General features: G+C 28.6%; 1 protein-coding gene across 1 annotated transcript in view; it reads left to right on the forward strand.

The window, feature by feature from the left end:
- The first annotated feature begins 1,119 nt into the window (after nt 1-1,119).
- The window catches only part of LOC111036979 (solute carrier family 12 member 6), a 169,739-nt gene continuing 152,366 nt past the window's right edge, over nt 1,120-18,492 (forward strand). The window contains exon 1 of the mRNA XM_022319318.1: nt 1,120-1,213. Within this exon, the coding sequence (XP_022175010.1) occupies nt 1,129-1,213 (85 nt within the window). The 5' untranslated portion in view covers nt 1,120-1,128. The remainder of the gene's footprint in view (nt 1,214-18,492) is intronic.

Genomic DNA, 18,492 nt, shown 5'->3' on the forward strand with positions numbered 1-18,492 from the left:
TGGTACATACGATTTTTTCGACTGGATGGTACACTAAATATATTTATTTTATTTTGTAAAAAGTGGCTTACACGTGATGTTGATTTACCTAAGAACTACATCATTATATATTTACATCGAATATTATCGATACTGAAAAATGTTTTGAGTTTTTTTTTTAAATTGTTGTTGTTATTCATATAATAAATAAAATTTCAACGTGGTAGGTCGATCGCTTGAACTTTACGATTTTTAATACGCTACAACTGCGAATTGACGAACAGTCAAACTATACACGCCTCTAATTCACTTATACTAATTGACAGGTTAATTTGAAACCGTCAGAACTTAACCTGATGAACTAATAAGTCTGACTTGAAAACTTAATAGATTGTATACCTACCAAAATATTATCAAATAAATAACTTATTTACTTAGCTACCCACATACTATGATATAGTATATCATAATTAAATTAATTTTATTAATCTTAAAACGACTGATTTAGTTGGATAACCTATAGAATGCAGTATATTTAATTACAAAACTAGCAAACGAATTTTTATTAAATTTTATTGTTGACATTTTTTAATTTTTTTTTAGATTAGTATTTTGAATTTTTGTACACAGAATATTTAATAGCACATTTTTTGTAATTGTGTAATAGTTAGGTTAGGTTACATGTAAATCGTTCGGTCTGATACAATTTTCAAAGCACGTTTAAAAATACTCATTTAAATAAATTGAATAAAATATTAATTTATTCATTAAATTTAATTCATAATACTATGTTATACTTGTGATGTTTAAACAAAACATTTAAATTTAGAGTAGTATAGACAATGCAGTTAAATAAATAGCCGTACATTTGATTAGCCATGACTTGAATACACGAAGTGAATATAATTGTATTAACAAATTAATTTAGTATTTATATTTTAATGACTAGTTTTACAATTAAGTGCTGTCCACAAAGATTTAAATCTGAAATGTTGAATAAGTTGTGTCATAAAAAATTGAAGTTTATTTGAAATGCAAACTGCGCGAGTACAATTTAAAGTTTGTCTCAATAGTATTATAATTTGTCTTGTATACACATATGTAAACGCTTAAATTACCTAGTGTTATTTATGCTCACAGTGTTAAATAATGACAACCAACACTAGTGGAAAAAGATCAAAATCTCAAGGAGCCACGCCACTTATATTGTCCCCAGCTGATATCGAAATTGAAGGTAAACAATGGAAATTATTCAGTTAGCTTAAAATAAAACACCAGCAATTTACGTATATTTATTTGTTTGAATAATTGCTTGAAAATTATATGCAATATTTACGACAATATATACATTGACAAATTGTATATTTTATGTGTCTTAGTAATAACATGTTGAGACGATTATAGTGTAAGTAAAATTCACAAATACTTAGCCATAAATTAATAAGCATTGCATATTGCGATTTGACTACTGTAGTTATTTAATTTTGAGAAACATTTAGTAGAATAATTGTACCTAAATAACTAAATTTAAAACCAACAAAATTTAATTAAATCTCTCATACAAAAATAATATTATTTTAAGATTTTTTTTGTCAAGACCATAAACAAGTATATTGAACACAATTATTGTATGTGTGTAAAAATGGGTGTTTCAATTACATTAGGTATTAGTTTCAACAACATTGATAAGTACTTTTAAATTAATTATAAATTTTTAATATTTGATGATTAATTGTGAAAAAAATTATCCTATCATGTACAGTCATTTTAATTTTTGTTATTGAGGGGTTAATGAATGTAGTTTTTTTGTCGTCGTCAAATACGTCAAAATGTATTGTTTATTAAATAATAAATATGCTTACAAAATTAAATTAATTAAAAGAGCTTCGTCAATAATTTTATTACTAATTAAATAGCGTTCCTATAAAATAAAATAAAAAATGACAAAAATGATACTTGATTAATTTTTACAATATTATACATATAATGAGGTCAATAACGTCGCTCTGTTAATTGATTAAATATTCAGGTTTTCTCATTAACTAAATCAAATGGGTATAAAATATTAAATTCATGGCCAAAGAAGAACCACCCTGATGCTCTGCATGTAGAACAACCAATACGGTCAAACACATAGTTCTCGAACTAAAGTTCAATGAAATACACATCAAACAGGAACTACTGGATACCTTTCATGAGATATTGGCACGCACTCCCGTGACGTCCAGAAAATTAAACTAAGTGTATAAACTCTTACAATTAAAATGCAATAGGTACTATACTTACTATTACCGTACTACGAGTCGCCTTAGTTACCTATACTTTGGACGAATTAGGTACTGTATAATGCAGTGATGTGCCTTTGAAGTGTTATTGATGTGTACACCACGCACCATAAATAATATACTTAGGTATCTATAATAAATACACATATAGCTCGTATATATTATGTTATATAATGTATACAGGTAGGTACCACTTAGACGATTATGGCCGAAAACGGCAGTGGGAATCACATAGTAAACCTGGACGTATTTGTTTTGACAACAATATATATTTATTCAGTGACGATGAATCCCTGTCTAATGAACACACCGCACTAGGTTAGGCTTGGTTGTCTGTACAGGAGTTGTTGTAGCAGTAACAAATTATCTTTAGTAGCTTCTCGTGGGCTGTTAAGTAATAGATGTCGAACGAATGACGTACCTAGTCGCGGAACGGTATAGATATATACGTGCTCAATTTAATGAGTAATGAATATACAAAGGGTTCACTTCACTTGACATGTATATGTGCTTTGTTCGATTTCATCCCCCCCGCAAAGGCGGCAACCACCGGCGCGGCCGCACCGCGGAACAATCAATTTCCCCGACCACACGACACGACCCGTATATCAAAAACAGGCCAAAGTACGGCTGAAAAACAATCATTGAAATTTCAGTTATACGTTTTTAATAACAAAGCCAAATGCAACATAATATATTGTAATATAATAATATAGTTAGAACAGCTGTTTGGAATAATAAAAAAAAATCATACATAATTTATTACTACAGTTGTATTATAATTAGTCGAATACAAATCGATAAAATCGTGCTGTAAATTATACTATATTATAGTACCAAATTACCCTTTTTTCGACAAACGATTGTAGATTTGAAGCGGCATTTAAACATAACTGTACCCGTATATATTTATGATAAACCGTATATTATGTATTTATCACCACAAATGAGATAATTGTTTATAATCACTTATTGGTACATTATGATCTATGACATTTATTTACTGGTTATTTAAATAACTCACTTTTTATTGTATTGTATGTAAGTGATACACTAATACGATCGTTAAGAATTTCTCCATTTATTTTCTATAATTTAGTTATAATAATAATGGCCTCATCAGTTTTATTATTCAGGATATCTACTTGAAGAATCATTCTATTAAATTACATAAATGTACGGTAAAATGTAGGCCTTTAAAATAGTTGTGGCATAAATCATAATGATGTTATTACGGGTTTTTTTGTTGTTGAAAAAACCATTATTTCTACAGTTTATTTAAATTACTATAGATTTGGAAAACATGTAGCATAATAAAATCAAATTGATCCATTAGCAACACATTTAATGAATTATATGAACAATAAAATTTTTTTATAACAAACAAGAACAACAAGAAAAATTATGCGTTGAATTTATTTGTGTTACTACAAAATGACTTTCGTATATTAGTTTTTAAATTATTTTAATTACCGCAGTTAATATAGTAAACAAATCAAATTATGTTTAATACATTACTGAATAAAATGTATTACAGTAGAAATTGCATGATGTTTATTTTGAGCAAAATTTTTGTAAATCATGTGATAAATTAGCCTAATTTAGTTTTAAATAATCTATTTATGTTGAACATAGGTAATCTATACCACATACCCATACATATTACCTTGCAAATTGTTAAACAACCAATGTTTTGTTTTTTTTTTTTGAAAATTATATTATTTAAAAGGATACACATTTTACTAATATTTTAATACTTACTGTCTTAATGTCTTATCAATTTTTTTTAAAAAGGTGAACATTCTCAACTAAAAGTGAGTTTAATCAGAATAAAAAAAATTCTGAGATTCAATATCGTTTGAAATTAATTAGTAAGCTCTACAGATTATACTAAAATATCTTTTTAGCTCTTAAAGCGTAAGGAAAAACGACAAAAAAACGACCATTGGTTTTTTTATGCAATTATCTGCCATTGAATTCAAATTTATTCAATTATTCACCATACGCTTCAACGAACAACACGCAATCTTTGTACCTTATCCGTCTTTTTTCAATTTTTCTGTAGAAAGTTTATTTGAATTCCACACTAATTGTATTCTTTTTCATGGTTATATTTTGTACTTATTTTATCTTCGCAATGTATATATGTATAAATAATATTTAAATAATATGCATCATATATTATTGAATATTGTTCCCGGAATTCTATAGAGTTTAATAACGGAACTTGTGCTATCCAAAAATCAAAATAATATATTATACAGAATACAATATTAGGTAACGAGTAATGACAGCCGCTCGTGCACATCTTATCAACAATTTAAAACCATTCCACAATAATATTTAAGTGATTAGAAACCCGTGTATAAGTCCGCAAAATAATTAAAACCCTGGAATTGGTTTTTACATTTCTTACTATGGAAAATAGTATACAATAGACATAAAATGTATTTATTATACGTTGTATTTTTTTTTTTTTTTTGGTCAAATGCCAACATTATTATATAAGTATAATTATGTAAGGATGATTATATAAACCAATACAATATACAAAATCAACAACTATATCGGATTGTTGGAGGTCTTACAACAATTTAAGCATTTCGGGTTTTACTCACAGTACGATAAATCATAATATATTGGCATAATAATATAATAAATTACGTTGGACGGAATACGGTAGATATACTCAAAGTATAGAACCAATGGGATATTATTGTGATGGACAGATGGAGACGTCGAGAGATGGACCGCATAATTTCGTGGATTATTATTTGTCGAATTTCTGTGGAAGACCGAAGAAGTATTCTTAGCATTATCCATTTGAAGCTAAATTGATAATTTTTATAATTTATATCAACTATATCAACTCATATTTACATTAATTATTATGACTATAATTAAATCTTTGTTTATACATCTACCATAATACAGTACAATACGATACAATTTAGTATAATCCAATGTTCGTTTATAGTGTTTATACTGTTTATTAGTGTATAAACAAAAAAATAGCCGAGTTATAATTACTTTGAGGGCTTATAAATTATAATGGATAAGTATCTTAATAAATATTGAAATGTATGATCAATAGTAAATACAAAAAAGTATAATTAAATCCACTTCCTATATGTATAATGCTGTTTCCAATAAAATCATATTTTATCATTTTCGTTTTACCAACATGTCTTAAAATTATAAATGAACAGGTACTTAGAGTAGAATTAATAATCGGGTGCAAAATGTGATGCTTTGAGTTCTCAATATATTTCATTCAAGTGTTGAAATTATACAATATAATATACAGAAATATACAATGTGTATGTATAATATATAATGTATATGCATTATACCTATATGTAATATATATTCGCATTTTGTAGAAAGCTCCGTGAGTGGTATTAGTGTATTTGCAAGTGACACAGAGAAATATATCATTTTTTTTTCGTCACCAAGATAACTCTAAAAAACGCTTCACTTGTTTTACTGACTTACTCATTCAGTGCAGCTGTGTATGTTTTGAGCCTTCTTCACTCTTCCTCATTGTCTTTACATAATGTAATAAGTGTATATGCACTAAAGTATGTACATCCGTCATTGCAAGTTAGAGTGTAATAAAGTTCAATGTCAAAGTAATTTGAGATTTTTTAAAATTCAATTTTACAGTGGAACTTTCAATAAATTATGGTGATAAAAATAATTTCATGAATATTTTGAATTATAATAAAAAATAATAATAATAGAAGTATGCACTTTAATATATAATACAGTTGTAGGTAACGTTATTATTTAACTGTTCTGTGTTGGTTACTTTTCAGAAATATATCCCATACCAGTCATGAGTTACTAATAAGTATTTATTTAAGTCAATAAGTATAAACCATGTGCTCTAGTACATAGTTGTTAAATTAGTAAATGCATATAATGTAATTTTGTTGAACATATTTTATAAATATGTAGACAGTGTCAAATAAATCATTAAAATAAATTTAAAAAAAAAAAAAACAATATCTCAACATTTTCAATTGTAACACACAATTGTCTTGAAAACTACATCTACGTCAAGTACACTGTAAATATACTCGTATATTCTGCGTTATCTGGGAAATGTGTCTAAATCAACCGTTGGAACTAAGGGTACACATGAACCAATCGATAAACACTGGATGCACAGGTGTGTCTTACTCGCTGCAGGGCGCTATAGTACGAAGCAACATTTGAGCAAAAACGAATAAACGTAGAAAAACACAAAAATAAAAATAGCTATGGCTAATCACACGTTACCTCGCCTAGCGTATACTATATTTATTGCGATCATCCCCCATTTTAAGGTTATTGAACTTTGGTCTTTAATACGCTCCTTTAAAATCAAGGTTATCTGTATTAAAATCATATTTTAAAAATAATACATAATACTACCATACCAAATATATTGACTGTAACACGTGTAACTATTTTCTTGTAATTACAGTGTGATTCACCAAGCATTCTCACTCAATTTTTTTTCTTTAATCACAAATTTATAAGAATTCTGGTTTTCGGAATTTTTAAGTATACATCAGGATTATCAATTTTCAACTCTAAAAGTCTTTTCTCGACTTACTGACGTCACCTAAGCGTTTAACCCGTACATGGATAACTACATACACAATTATATTATTATTTTGTTGTTTTTTTAAACTTAAATAATTGTTATTACTTATTACTTAGTTTTTAAAACCCGTGGGTACTATGTTGTGTAAGTATTACCTCCTTCGCCCACAACTTACGCGTTATAGTTGATGATTAGTATTATTTTTTATTTGACGTAGAGCTATATACTATTAATTTTTCAAGGTGATTTTTTTTTATGACTTCTTAACTTTCTGCCTTTCTTAGTTCGGTGACGGAATATATCTTATGAAGTTACATAAGTAGTACGTGAATAGCGTCTTAATGTTATCTTTAGAAACTTACTTGGCAAAAAAAATCTATTAAGTTTATTAATAAGACACTCAAACAGCCATCTAGAATAAACTTTTTGTTAAGTTCTAAATTAGTGTGAGTACCTTTTCTCTTTGAGAGTTTTTCTTCTTATTAGATTTAGTATATAAAAAATACCGATGACGCTGTAAAAATTATTTACACTTAATACTTTCCAATTATAACGAATTTAAATAAAAATTGTACAACCATAGTTGGACGTTTCATTTTATTATTTAGATTCCGGTTATTATGTAAGTTTCTTTCAACATTGAGATTTAATTTGTATGGTTCCATAAATAGTTGAATGAGATTCTCGAAGGTAAATATATATGCAATGAAAGTCATCTAAAATATATTATTTTTATATTCAAGACTGTATACCATAGCTTAGAATCTGAGTAAAGCGATATATTTATTGATTGTGCAATATATATTTTTACTATTTTTTTTTTTTCACTGGAAAGAGTGATCAAAAAGTTTTATGAATCGGAATTTGATGAGATCAGAAATCGAGCTATGGCGAAACTTAAAAAAGTTATTTGTTTTAATCTTCTCTATTGTTTATTCAAGGAAATACTTCCAAACGATCATCAATACGTTTTTAAAAAATATATCAGCAAGTGATGTTTATTTTTTTATTTTTTTATTTTTAATAGTTTCACCAAAACCATTTTCCGAATACTATGAAATTAAAATAAAATATTTCAAATTATATTTGAAGGGTGTAAAAATGTTTGATTTTGATTTTAGTTAAAAAAATTGTAACTATTTTTATTATGTATACAAATTATTGATTTGGTTATGTCATATAGACGTCGACATGTACATATAATAAAGAATTGCGTATAATTGCACATAGGTATGGAATATTTAATCACAGATATTATTTTTTTTTAAACATTTTAGAAAATATATACAAATTGATTAAAATTAGTATTTCTTGAGAAATTAGTAGGCATGAGTACTTACCTTGATCATTAAATGAATTTATTGAAATAATAAAATACAAGTTGACTGCTATCGAGTAAGACATCAAAACTTTGAAATATTCATACGCATTCGCATTTCCTATCTATTTGTAATTGTTGTTTTGTTTTTATAGATCGTCTACTAGGTCTATTACACTATTATTAAAATTTAAAAACGTTATAAAAGTATCTATATATTTTTATTATAAAGGGTGATTCACTACGGAGTTAAAAGTTAACTTGAGAACCATATTTTAAAATAAGTACCTACTTAGATTTTTATGCAACTTAAAATATAGTGTTCTGTTGTGATAAAAATCTTTATTTTAAATACGAACCAATGTCGTTTATCGAACAATACTAAGCAGATTCTGAAAATTGTATTCATTATTTCATTAGTATGCATTTATTATAATTTTATAATTTGGACCTTATGTTGTTTGGATATAATCAGTACTGCACCAAAATATTACATACATTTTATATTTTTTGATTAAAACTATTATCAATTATTATCAATCTTAATGTATACAATTAAACTATCAAAATATATATATTTGATTTTAGGTGTATACAAATTTTCAAAAAAAAAATAAATCATGATGGTGAGTATTATCTGTGAATCATCAAGTATATACGTTCATGGAGGAAAAACTAACCGAATCATTTATCCAGGCCAACAATGATAAATTCGTGTACTTATATAATTGTCGTACATATTACAGTATTGTCCGTACTCTGTTCAAAAATTCTGAATCATGTAAAAATAACAGCGTCTATCTTTCCCGATTAATATTTTAATATTTTTCACCAGTTTTAAAAAATGATGTTGTCTTATAATTATTATACTTAAAAATAATAATAATAATAACTTTCTGAAATGTTGCTTTTCTACGTTACCCGTCATGATATAAGTATAAGGTAGAAACGATAATATTTTACATTTGAGGATATTTTATAGGTCAATGCAACTTTTTAAAACCAAATTGTATAAGGACAGTATAATAATAAGTTTCAAACTACCTATTTCCGATACTTTAATTTTCGACGGCTGTTATTTTTAACGGTTTTAATTTTGCCTTTGACCTACTTTTTTAAAAGGTGCAATTTACGACAATTCTAGAAGAAAAAGGTGAAACTTTGAAAATAAATTTATACCTATATTATGGAAATATGTACTTTACATTGTTCTATAGTATATCTATGGCTAAGAAGTTAGAGCGCTGCCTATATTATATCAAAATGCCAAATGTTCGCGTATACCTGCGTGGTATGTCACAACTCACAAACAGTGTTAAAACTCATCTAGATATATGAACCTATTTATCTTCATTTATCAAAATGAAGATTCTTATCATATTTATTTTAGGAAGTAAAGCTGTATTGCATAAAATGTTAAATATATAATAATTTGATAGTAAGTTGCGAGGCTCATCAAGCCAATCATTTTTATATTTAATTTCACTAAAAAAATATGCTTATAAATACTGAAAAATATAAAATTATTCATTTTTTTTCAACTAATTTTAACGGTAGAAAAGTTATTTCGATTAAGCTTCGATGCCTCAGCCTACTTACTAGCGTACCAGTGTTGAGCGTACCTCAGCGTACTGTTGGAAGAACGATTTACGGGAATGGCTTCTAAGCGGCAACCAGAGGTATCCACCAGCTCCCCCTCCCCCCTTAACCACTGTAATGCTATTTAATTGATAAATTTATTAATATACTAATTAATCTACGAATACATATTTTATACCATATTGTCTTAGTGCAAGTGTAGGTAAGGCGATTAGTTCGCTGTGTGTCTTAAACTCTAGACCGGTGTAATTAATACTTATTGCTCAGTTCCCTATTTTCTGAAATATTTATTAACTATGCTGCGACTGCATATAGACAATACAAGAATAAATTGGCCAAGTTAATGCATGCAACTCAGTGGATAACGGTCTTTTGGGTACCTATCAGAGAGAAGGGTGGTATATCTCTTCCGTAAGGGGTCGTTTGTTATGTTATGTTATAATAATATGTGTATTGGGATCTCAAATAATTGTTCAATTAATGCCCGTGAACACAAGGTTGCATATCCTATCCATTCTCACATTATCTATGACCGACCATCTTAATAGTATGTAAACTACATTATACCATATTTATTCAATGTTTTAGTGTGTTGTGAATATTGTAGTTGTAATAATTGTTTGTGTAGCTTAGAATGTATTCTTGGAAATATTATTTTTAAATTAAAAAATTGTACACCACTCGTTTTCTTATTTTTCAATATCAAATAGAATTATTCTGTAAACCATATTATACAGGAAAATGTACATAAATAGATTTTACTTTAAACATTCATTTTAATTCATATTAATGTATAATCAATAATTGTCTGTAATTTATTTGAACAAAATATTTTGGTCTTTTGTATTTTAGAAACACAAATTGTTCATTTCTTGTTTCTCGTTATCAAACGTCAATTATAATTACGGTTGGTTTCAAAAACATGTTTAACAGTACAATGATAAAGCATATTGTTTTAAAACACGTGCACAACAGTTGCAACTACACAATATACCTGCACAGAGTTCAAATTGTATCTGTATTCATCGAAAATGACCAGCTATTATTTAAATCGTTGGAAACAGTGCTTAACATGTTTTGTTTTGGTTGCACCGGCGAATCAATACCTAATTAATTATTCCAGCAAGTACCTGCTATGTGGAAGTTTGGGAAAAAAATCGCCCTGAACAGTGTTGCTCGGGTTTGTGCAGTGTGCTCGTACCGTAATTGACGCTGCTGTGCGCGCCTCGTATATAATATAACATTATATATTACATTTTCCAACGATTCACCTCTGCAGCGGGCACGCGTCGTCATACAAAATATTATATCCAAGTATATGAAGCGGCGCCACAGATGCTGCGCCGGCCGTCATCTTGCCGGTTGAGCTGTCCCGTCCTTTTCGGCAAAAACGTATTACGCCGTAAACGACACGGAAATATTTTATGTATATATTATGGAATAGCTATTATGGGATACGTCGTTAACGTTAGCTCGGGGACGATTTTTTTTTTTCAAAAGGCGTACTTTGTTTATTTATAAGCACCTAACCTTGTGACTTTTCACCATACAATTCGGTTAGACGCGCCGTGCAGGACGCACGCGCCCGCGCTGTACCTGTTGTGCATGCATATTTAACTCGGTCTTATTCAAAAATTCCGAGTGGAGCGACGAACCTATTGATTTTGCAACGTAGTTGTGCTTATTTATTTATTTGGCGTGTCAGTATATATATATATATATATATATTGTATAACTATGTCATATAAATACATAAATAAATGTGTGTGTGTATCTGGTGTATTAGTCGTCTAAAGCGGATGTTGGATCTGTATAAGTCCCAACCCCTCCAAGTCCCTGCCATCTGCCATGTTAGTTTAATATTTCGTAAAAATAGAACATTTTAATTTTTTATACAACTGAAGAGAATTATTTCGTCTTTCACTATACTAATATTGTCTTAAGTGTTTGCACTTCCATTCGTTCCGTACTCGTAATAATATCTGCAGCCACATTCTGGAACCGTACGAATTATTAAGCTTAATAAGTATGTTAGGTACATCGGTAGGAATGTAAAGTGATGTAATTTTAAGAAATAACGCATCGTTCGGTTAAAAATTAAAGTATAGGAAAAAATCAGACGAGGTAACACATACCCGTATACCTTATATCATATAGCTTTAAATTTTATGAAGTAGATGAATTTAATCCAATAATAAAATTAAATAGATTATACTGAACTTTAATTCCGCCATGTTGAACATTTATGTGTCATGGACAACGAATTCGGATGTAGCGTTTTCTTAAAGTATCGAATTGTATGGTGGAGAAACTACAAAAGTACAATTGAAGAAATAACGCATTATATCGTGTTGTCAGTTGGAAACAATAAGCACAAAAATATATTCTACATATGACTACATAGGTTTATTTTTATTTTTACATCCATAAGATACACGATCTTGGTCCTCTAAGCCCAAGGAGATTACAATTTTGGAACGAATAAATCAATGGACGATATAGAATCTCTTATACAACGCATTAATTGGTATTTCTCCCTTTCCGTTGTTAATTAATTTACAATAAGTATATATATATATATTGTGGAAATAATTGTTTTGAAATAAAAATAGAAAACAATCGACATAATAATGTTCTTATTATTTGATTTTTGTTTCAAGTGTGATAATATAAAAATACATTGATTCCATAAACATTATATTTTTTAACGATATCAGGCACAATGAATGTTGATCGTAGTAGTACACCAGCTAAATACCAATATCGTATCTGTAAACATTTTTATTTTGTGACAGTTTTTTTTGTGTTTTAATAAAATATGTTATTTAACTGACCTTAAACATATAAAAATAATATTATACACCTTTTAAATGTCCTAAATAAAACGAACAAATATAATAATGAATTAAACTAGTATAACTTATAGCTGACACATTATAAACTACACTGCCCTTCTACCCTTTTATATAGCTATGTTTTTGAAATATATTTGTTGTTAATTTGAATTTTACCTATATATATCAAAATTTTAAACTCGTATCCTCCAATGTATAGTGGAATCGTAGAGGATTCAGTTGCCAATGGTACCGATAATGGCGTCCACATATAGGCATCTATATTGTATACACACTATATAGTAATCCGGACGTCCTTTCCGAAAACTCGAATACCAGCTGCACCGAAGCGTAGTCCCTTAAATGACAATAATAATTGTGACCCGACTATAAATCACAGCATTAAAATAATAGTGAGTCCGCTTTTATATAATATATTTAAACCCACATAAATTATAATTGGACAAGTCTCGCTTAAAATACATGACCCCCTCCCCCCCAACACGCTCTGTCTCTCTCTTTCACACTCAAACCTCCACATCATACGCAGAACTCGCCACAATATTTATATGTAATAATATGTAGGTGTCGCAATTATATCACTATGTTATAAGTAATTGTTATTTGTTTTGGTTTGCTGTTGCAGCTTACTGCACTTTGGCAGCTGTGGCTCTGTGTGGTTCGTAGTTGTAACTTGTATGATGTAGTTTTAATGATTTGCAGCAGCTTTTTTAACGAAATAATCAAGCTAATATGTCAAGTTTAAAAACCAGTATGACGATGTGATGAAAAAAAAAAAATAAAACTTAAACTTTTTGAAGATTTAACAATACCATGTACCTACGTAAAATGTGAATTGTTAAATACATGTATAAACTTAAACTTAAACAATTAGAAAATCTTTAAAATTAAAGTATATGGAAGTGTTTGTGACTAAAAGTTTGAACTATATATATTCTTTTATGAAAACATTATACTTTTGATAATTTTTATGAAACTCATATACATTTAGTCGTTCTAACTTAAAAATAAAATGTTTGTTCACATAAGTTTTTAAAGTCTAAAAAAAACATCAACATCTTAGTGAACTGAACTCCTCTCTGTATCTATTTTAAACTGTGATGATAATGGTCGCTGTTTTCGAATTTAGTATGATAACTTATATTTAAAGCTCGACCGCATAAAATCTAAAATGTCTCAAAGAAATAGTTTTCAGGTTATTTTTCTTGATGGTAGAACACCAAATGATAACTATATCTATAACTTGTATTATAAGAAAACAACATATTGTTTTGACGATGATAACATAATTATTTATGATCTTATTTCATCAGCTTATTTTATTATTCAACAAAACTGAAACATATTTATTCGAACTAATACGATACTTATTAAGCTGATTTCACTTTAACGAGTGTACCATAAATATATTATATCATAGATTCTCTAACAGAAAATTTTAAAGGAACGGTAATGTATTTATTATAATGTCACGTAGAGTTCCATATTATATAACTGTATTCTCTAAATGTTGTACTTATCATGAAAAATTACAAAAGTTAATGAAATTACTTGCTTTGAATAAAAAAAAATGTATACCATTTAATTAAAAATGTGACCGGATATCCTTTTTTCACCAGATTCATTATATTTTTATGAACACAGTGTTTAACTTATATATATCATAGTGATATGGCACAGAAAAGGGTGAATATTTGTAGTACTATAGGCCATAGGGGCTATATTTCATGTTTATTTTTTATTTTTAATATTTTTTTAATTGTTTTAAAAATACGTGGTTGATGAATGGTTATATTATGTTTTTTCAATTGGTATAGTATTTGAGAAAGTTGAACATACATTTTGGCTTTTGAAGCACGGCTTACGAATTTGATTAATTTTATATCATTAACTATAAATTTGTTAACTATTCCTGCGTATAATAATAAATGTAATGTATTTTTTGATTATGTTTGCAACAAAAATAGATTTGATACATGATTCTTCGTAAGTTTTACAGTCCTCATAAATTAATGAAAATAATAAATATATAGTCTTAGTTTGAATTAAATGCGTTTGAAATTCAATTTTTTAATAAGCTCATAAAAGTCACGAAATTCTCGAAATTCACATGTTCTTTTACTATTATTTACTACTGTTTTTAATTCAATTTTCAATTTTGATAAGTTATTCAAAAGGTTTTTAATACGTATAGTTGGTTATAATTTAAAACAATTTAAATTAAATTGTATTTACACAAATAAAATATATATATTATAATTTAATATAACTCAACTTCTTAGAAATATTAATCTAAATAATAAAAAAAAAAACTATTTCAAAATTTCCAAGAAAATAAAATACCTAAATATACATGTTACAACGAGCGAAAAGTATGCTATTTATCTTTTATAAAATCCGACAAGACCTATGAACAACAATATATGGTAAATGATAATAGCGGGTAAATATCATTATAGCTATGTTATCCTTCTTGGCCATCCAGGGGGAGCTTAATCGGTGTTTAAGCCTCGTTTAGCTCAGATCGTCTACGGTGATGAATGTACCAGGTCTAATGTACTGCCAGATGAAAAATACGGCCGCTTAGATGTTAATTTCATCAAATAAATAAAATAAGTGAAAAATATTGTTTCAACACTTTATAATAAATATGGTATCATGATGAGAGGTGATCAAAATTTCCAATTTATTACAAAAAAACATAAATAAATAATAACGCAAAGTACTATTGTAAATTATTGTAATACAAGGTATGCTGTATAAACCAGTTATTTATGTTATTTTATAGTCTAACCAAACAGCGTATTTTTAAAATGTATAGGTACACATCCCAGTAATATATGTATGGTGATTCACCATGCATGCTCACCCCCGTTTTTCTTAAATAATGAATATATTAAAATTCTGATATTTTAATTTTTTAATATACCTACCGAAAGATAATTTTTTCAAATTATTTTTCTCTACTACTTGAGGAGTGTCTTGTGGTGATACAAACGTCTGTTTTTCAACTCTCCCTTTTTACTGTAAATTATTTAGTGAATAACTTATTTTGAAAATGTTGATGTAATAAAATACATAATTTTCCCAATTTGATATTTGAATGAGTAGTTTCTTAGTTATTAAAATGTTTTAAATAAATTTAACAGTGAAGTAAGGATAAAATGGTTTTTTTAACAAAAATATAAAATATACGTAATACTGGAACGTATGGAACTAGTATTTACCACATTTTACAAATTATTAATATTGATAGATTAATATTAATGACTAAAAGATTCAAATCTCCAAATTTTATAAGCTTTAAAATTAAATATCTCAAAAATCTCAAAATATGTTTTGGACAAAAGAAGGGTGGTGAGCGTGTTCACATAAAAACGTTGTACATGTTACCTAAAAATAATACATACTTGATAATCCATATAATAACTATAGCAGTCACTAATAGCTACAATGTTGAGCAATGCATAATAACTTATCTTTGATTATTTTCAAATGTATAATTTTTTTTTTTTTGTGATTGAGAAGGCACATTATATTTTGTTAATCTTTATTGTCTTCACCAACCTTTTACTACATTATAATTATTGGGCTAAAATTATTAGTAACAGCTAATTAAAAAAAAAACCTTTTAGAACACCATTTGAAAGGACCTGATATACGTCTTGTATTATTATTTGTTAACGTTGTTACTATTTCCAATTTAAGTAAGTAATATGCAGTCGGCTAGATTCATTAAATCGATATAATCTATAATATATATACTATCATTTTTTTTATCCAACAATCAAAAATCATGTCTACAAAAACAAATAAGCCTAGCAATAATTTTTTTGATATAAACTAATTATAAATTGCTTATTAAGTTTTTCTTTCAAATGTATAATTTTATTAATTTACAAGTATTATACAAATAAAAAATATGTGAAATATAAAAAAATAAATAAAAACATGAATTATTAGATCATTAAATTTTTTTTTAATTTAACGAATCATCAACTGCCTTTCTATCTTTCTTCTCATACCCTTAATTATAGAATTCTCATATTTGGGACCTTTAAAAATGTATTGCTATACCCAAGGGGTAAACTTAAAAAAGGTTGAGAAACACTGATCTAGAGATTTCCACTATCCCACTTGTTGTCCTTTGATTGATTTCACAAAACCTTAAAAACTACATTACACCGGGTTTTGCTCATAATCGTCTTTCGTAATTGATTATGGTAGTATTTATTACAAAAATTAATGATTCACAATCATAATCATTATTAGTACAACAGTAAAATGGATGAAACAAACCTTAAAACATGTCTTATAATAGGTTTCATGTTATATACCTTTGACTTTCAGGATACTTTTTCTCCATCTTTATCATATCAACTCATTGTAACGAATAACTTTATAGGTATTATTGAATTTCAATATTTGTTAAATAACTAATTAGTAGAAACAATCACATAAAGCTTAGAAAAGTGGATCAATGCGGAGAAGCTACATTTTGACCTAGACGCCTGCGACACATGTTTGTCACTTTTTCAACTCTAAACAGTTATGGTTAGGAGAGTACACAGTGTAGAGATGTTAAATGTCGAGTATCAATAAACTGACATGTCGTGCTAACTACATTGTTACTCATTAGTCAGTAGTGGAAATAATGTCTTTTACCTTTTTTTTTTAACAATATAAAATCATTTGTTGGATTCATTGGTTTTGAACGATGAATTCTGAAAAGAATATATTGTTTTGTTCAAATAAATAACGATTTACTACGAAGAAGGAAAAAATAGAACACTAATACCAGAGAGGAAAATCAAAAACTCCGAGTTCCCAAAAGTCATATTTCCACGATGGCTCTCCTAGGTGCGATATATTGTTATCATTAAATTTGCTTCCGCCGCAAATGTTTTCGATGTAGTTTTTGCAGCAGAATGAAATCATCCCACCGGACCCAAATCAATCGATTCATGCGGCTTAGGTACACGGGTGGATATTTTTCGTTGTTTCGTTTTATTATTTTCATTTTTACCATTATTTTTAATCACTTTAAGTGGTATCCTACGAAACGAGAAGTGCAGTCCTCTTTCCGGCGGAAGGCGTCGCGGCAGCTGGTGGATAGCACGCAAAGTCTATTTATCTGAATGTGCTATTAGGCCCATCATTGGCCGGGGCGGCCGGTATATAATGAATCAATATTATATCCGCGAACAACGCCGCTACTGCAGTCGCGAACGGACGAGCGAGTGCTCTGGTGGGTGTGTGGTTGATTGGATGGGTGGTTGTATATGGGGTGGGTGGTTGAAGGGGTGTGGGTTGACGGAGTGTGAGCCGGACGGACTACCGTCGGACGGATGACGGTGGGTAGGGTATCCGGGACGAGGGCGCGAACGACGTATACGCGAGCGTACGTTCGACTCCAACGAATTCACGCCGGTCCGACCCGCCCGCCGTCGCGGATTACGTGCCCGCAGCGTGTTTAGTAACAAACTGCTAATATATGTGTTCGGATAAAGAGTATATATATAAAAAAAAAAAATACCAAAGAAAAAAGAGTAGCCGGACTTGGTTTTTTTTTTTTTTATCGATCTCCCATATAGGTAATATACATAATATATTATAAGTCCCCGTGTAGGAAACACACATCGCATTACGCAGGCACAAGTCTTAATGAATAAACATCATTTAATGTTACAATAATATTATATCGTGTATGTATAGCACCTAACGATAATTTGTCGGACGCGATCGATATACATCTACTTGCAATGTGTTGTAGGCAAACGAAAAGGTATTGAAGACGATTGTGTTCGTAAGTCGAAACCGTTGTAAATATAACGTCTATACACGCACGGACATTGCCATATA

Source organism: Myzus persicae, unplaced genomic scaffold (assembly GCF_001856785.1).
Source record: "Myzus persicae strain clone G006 unplaced genomic scaffold, MPER_G0061.0, whole genome shotgun sequence".
In the NCBI taxonomy this organism is placed as follows: Eukaryota; Metazoa; Arthropoda; class Insecta; order Hemiptera; family Aphididae; genus Myzus; species Myzus persicae.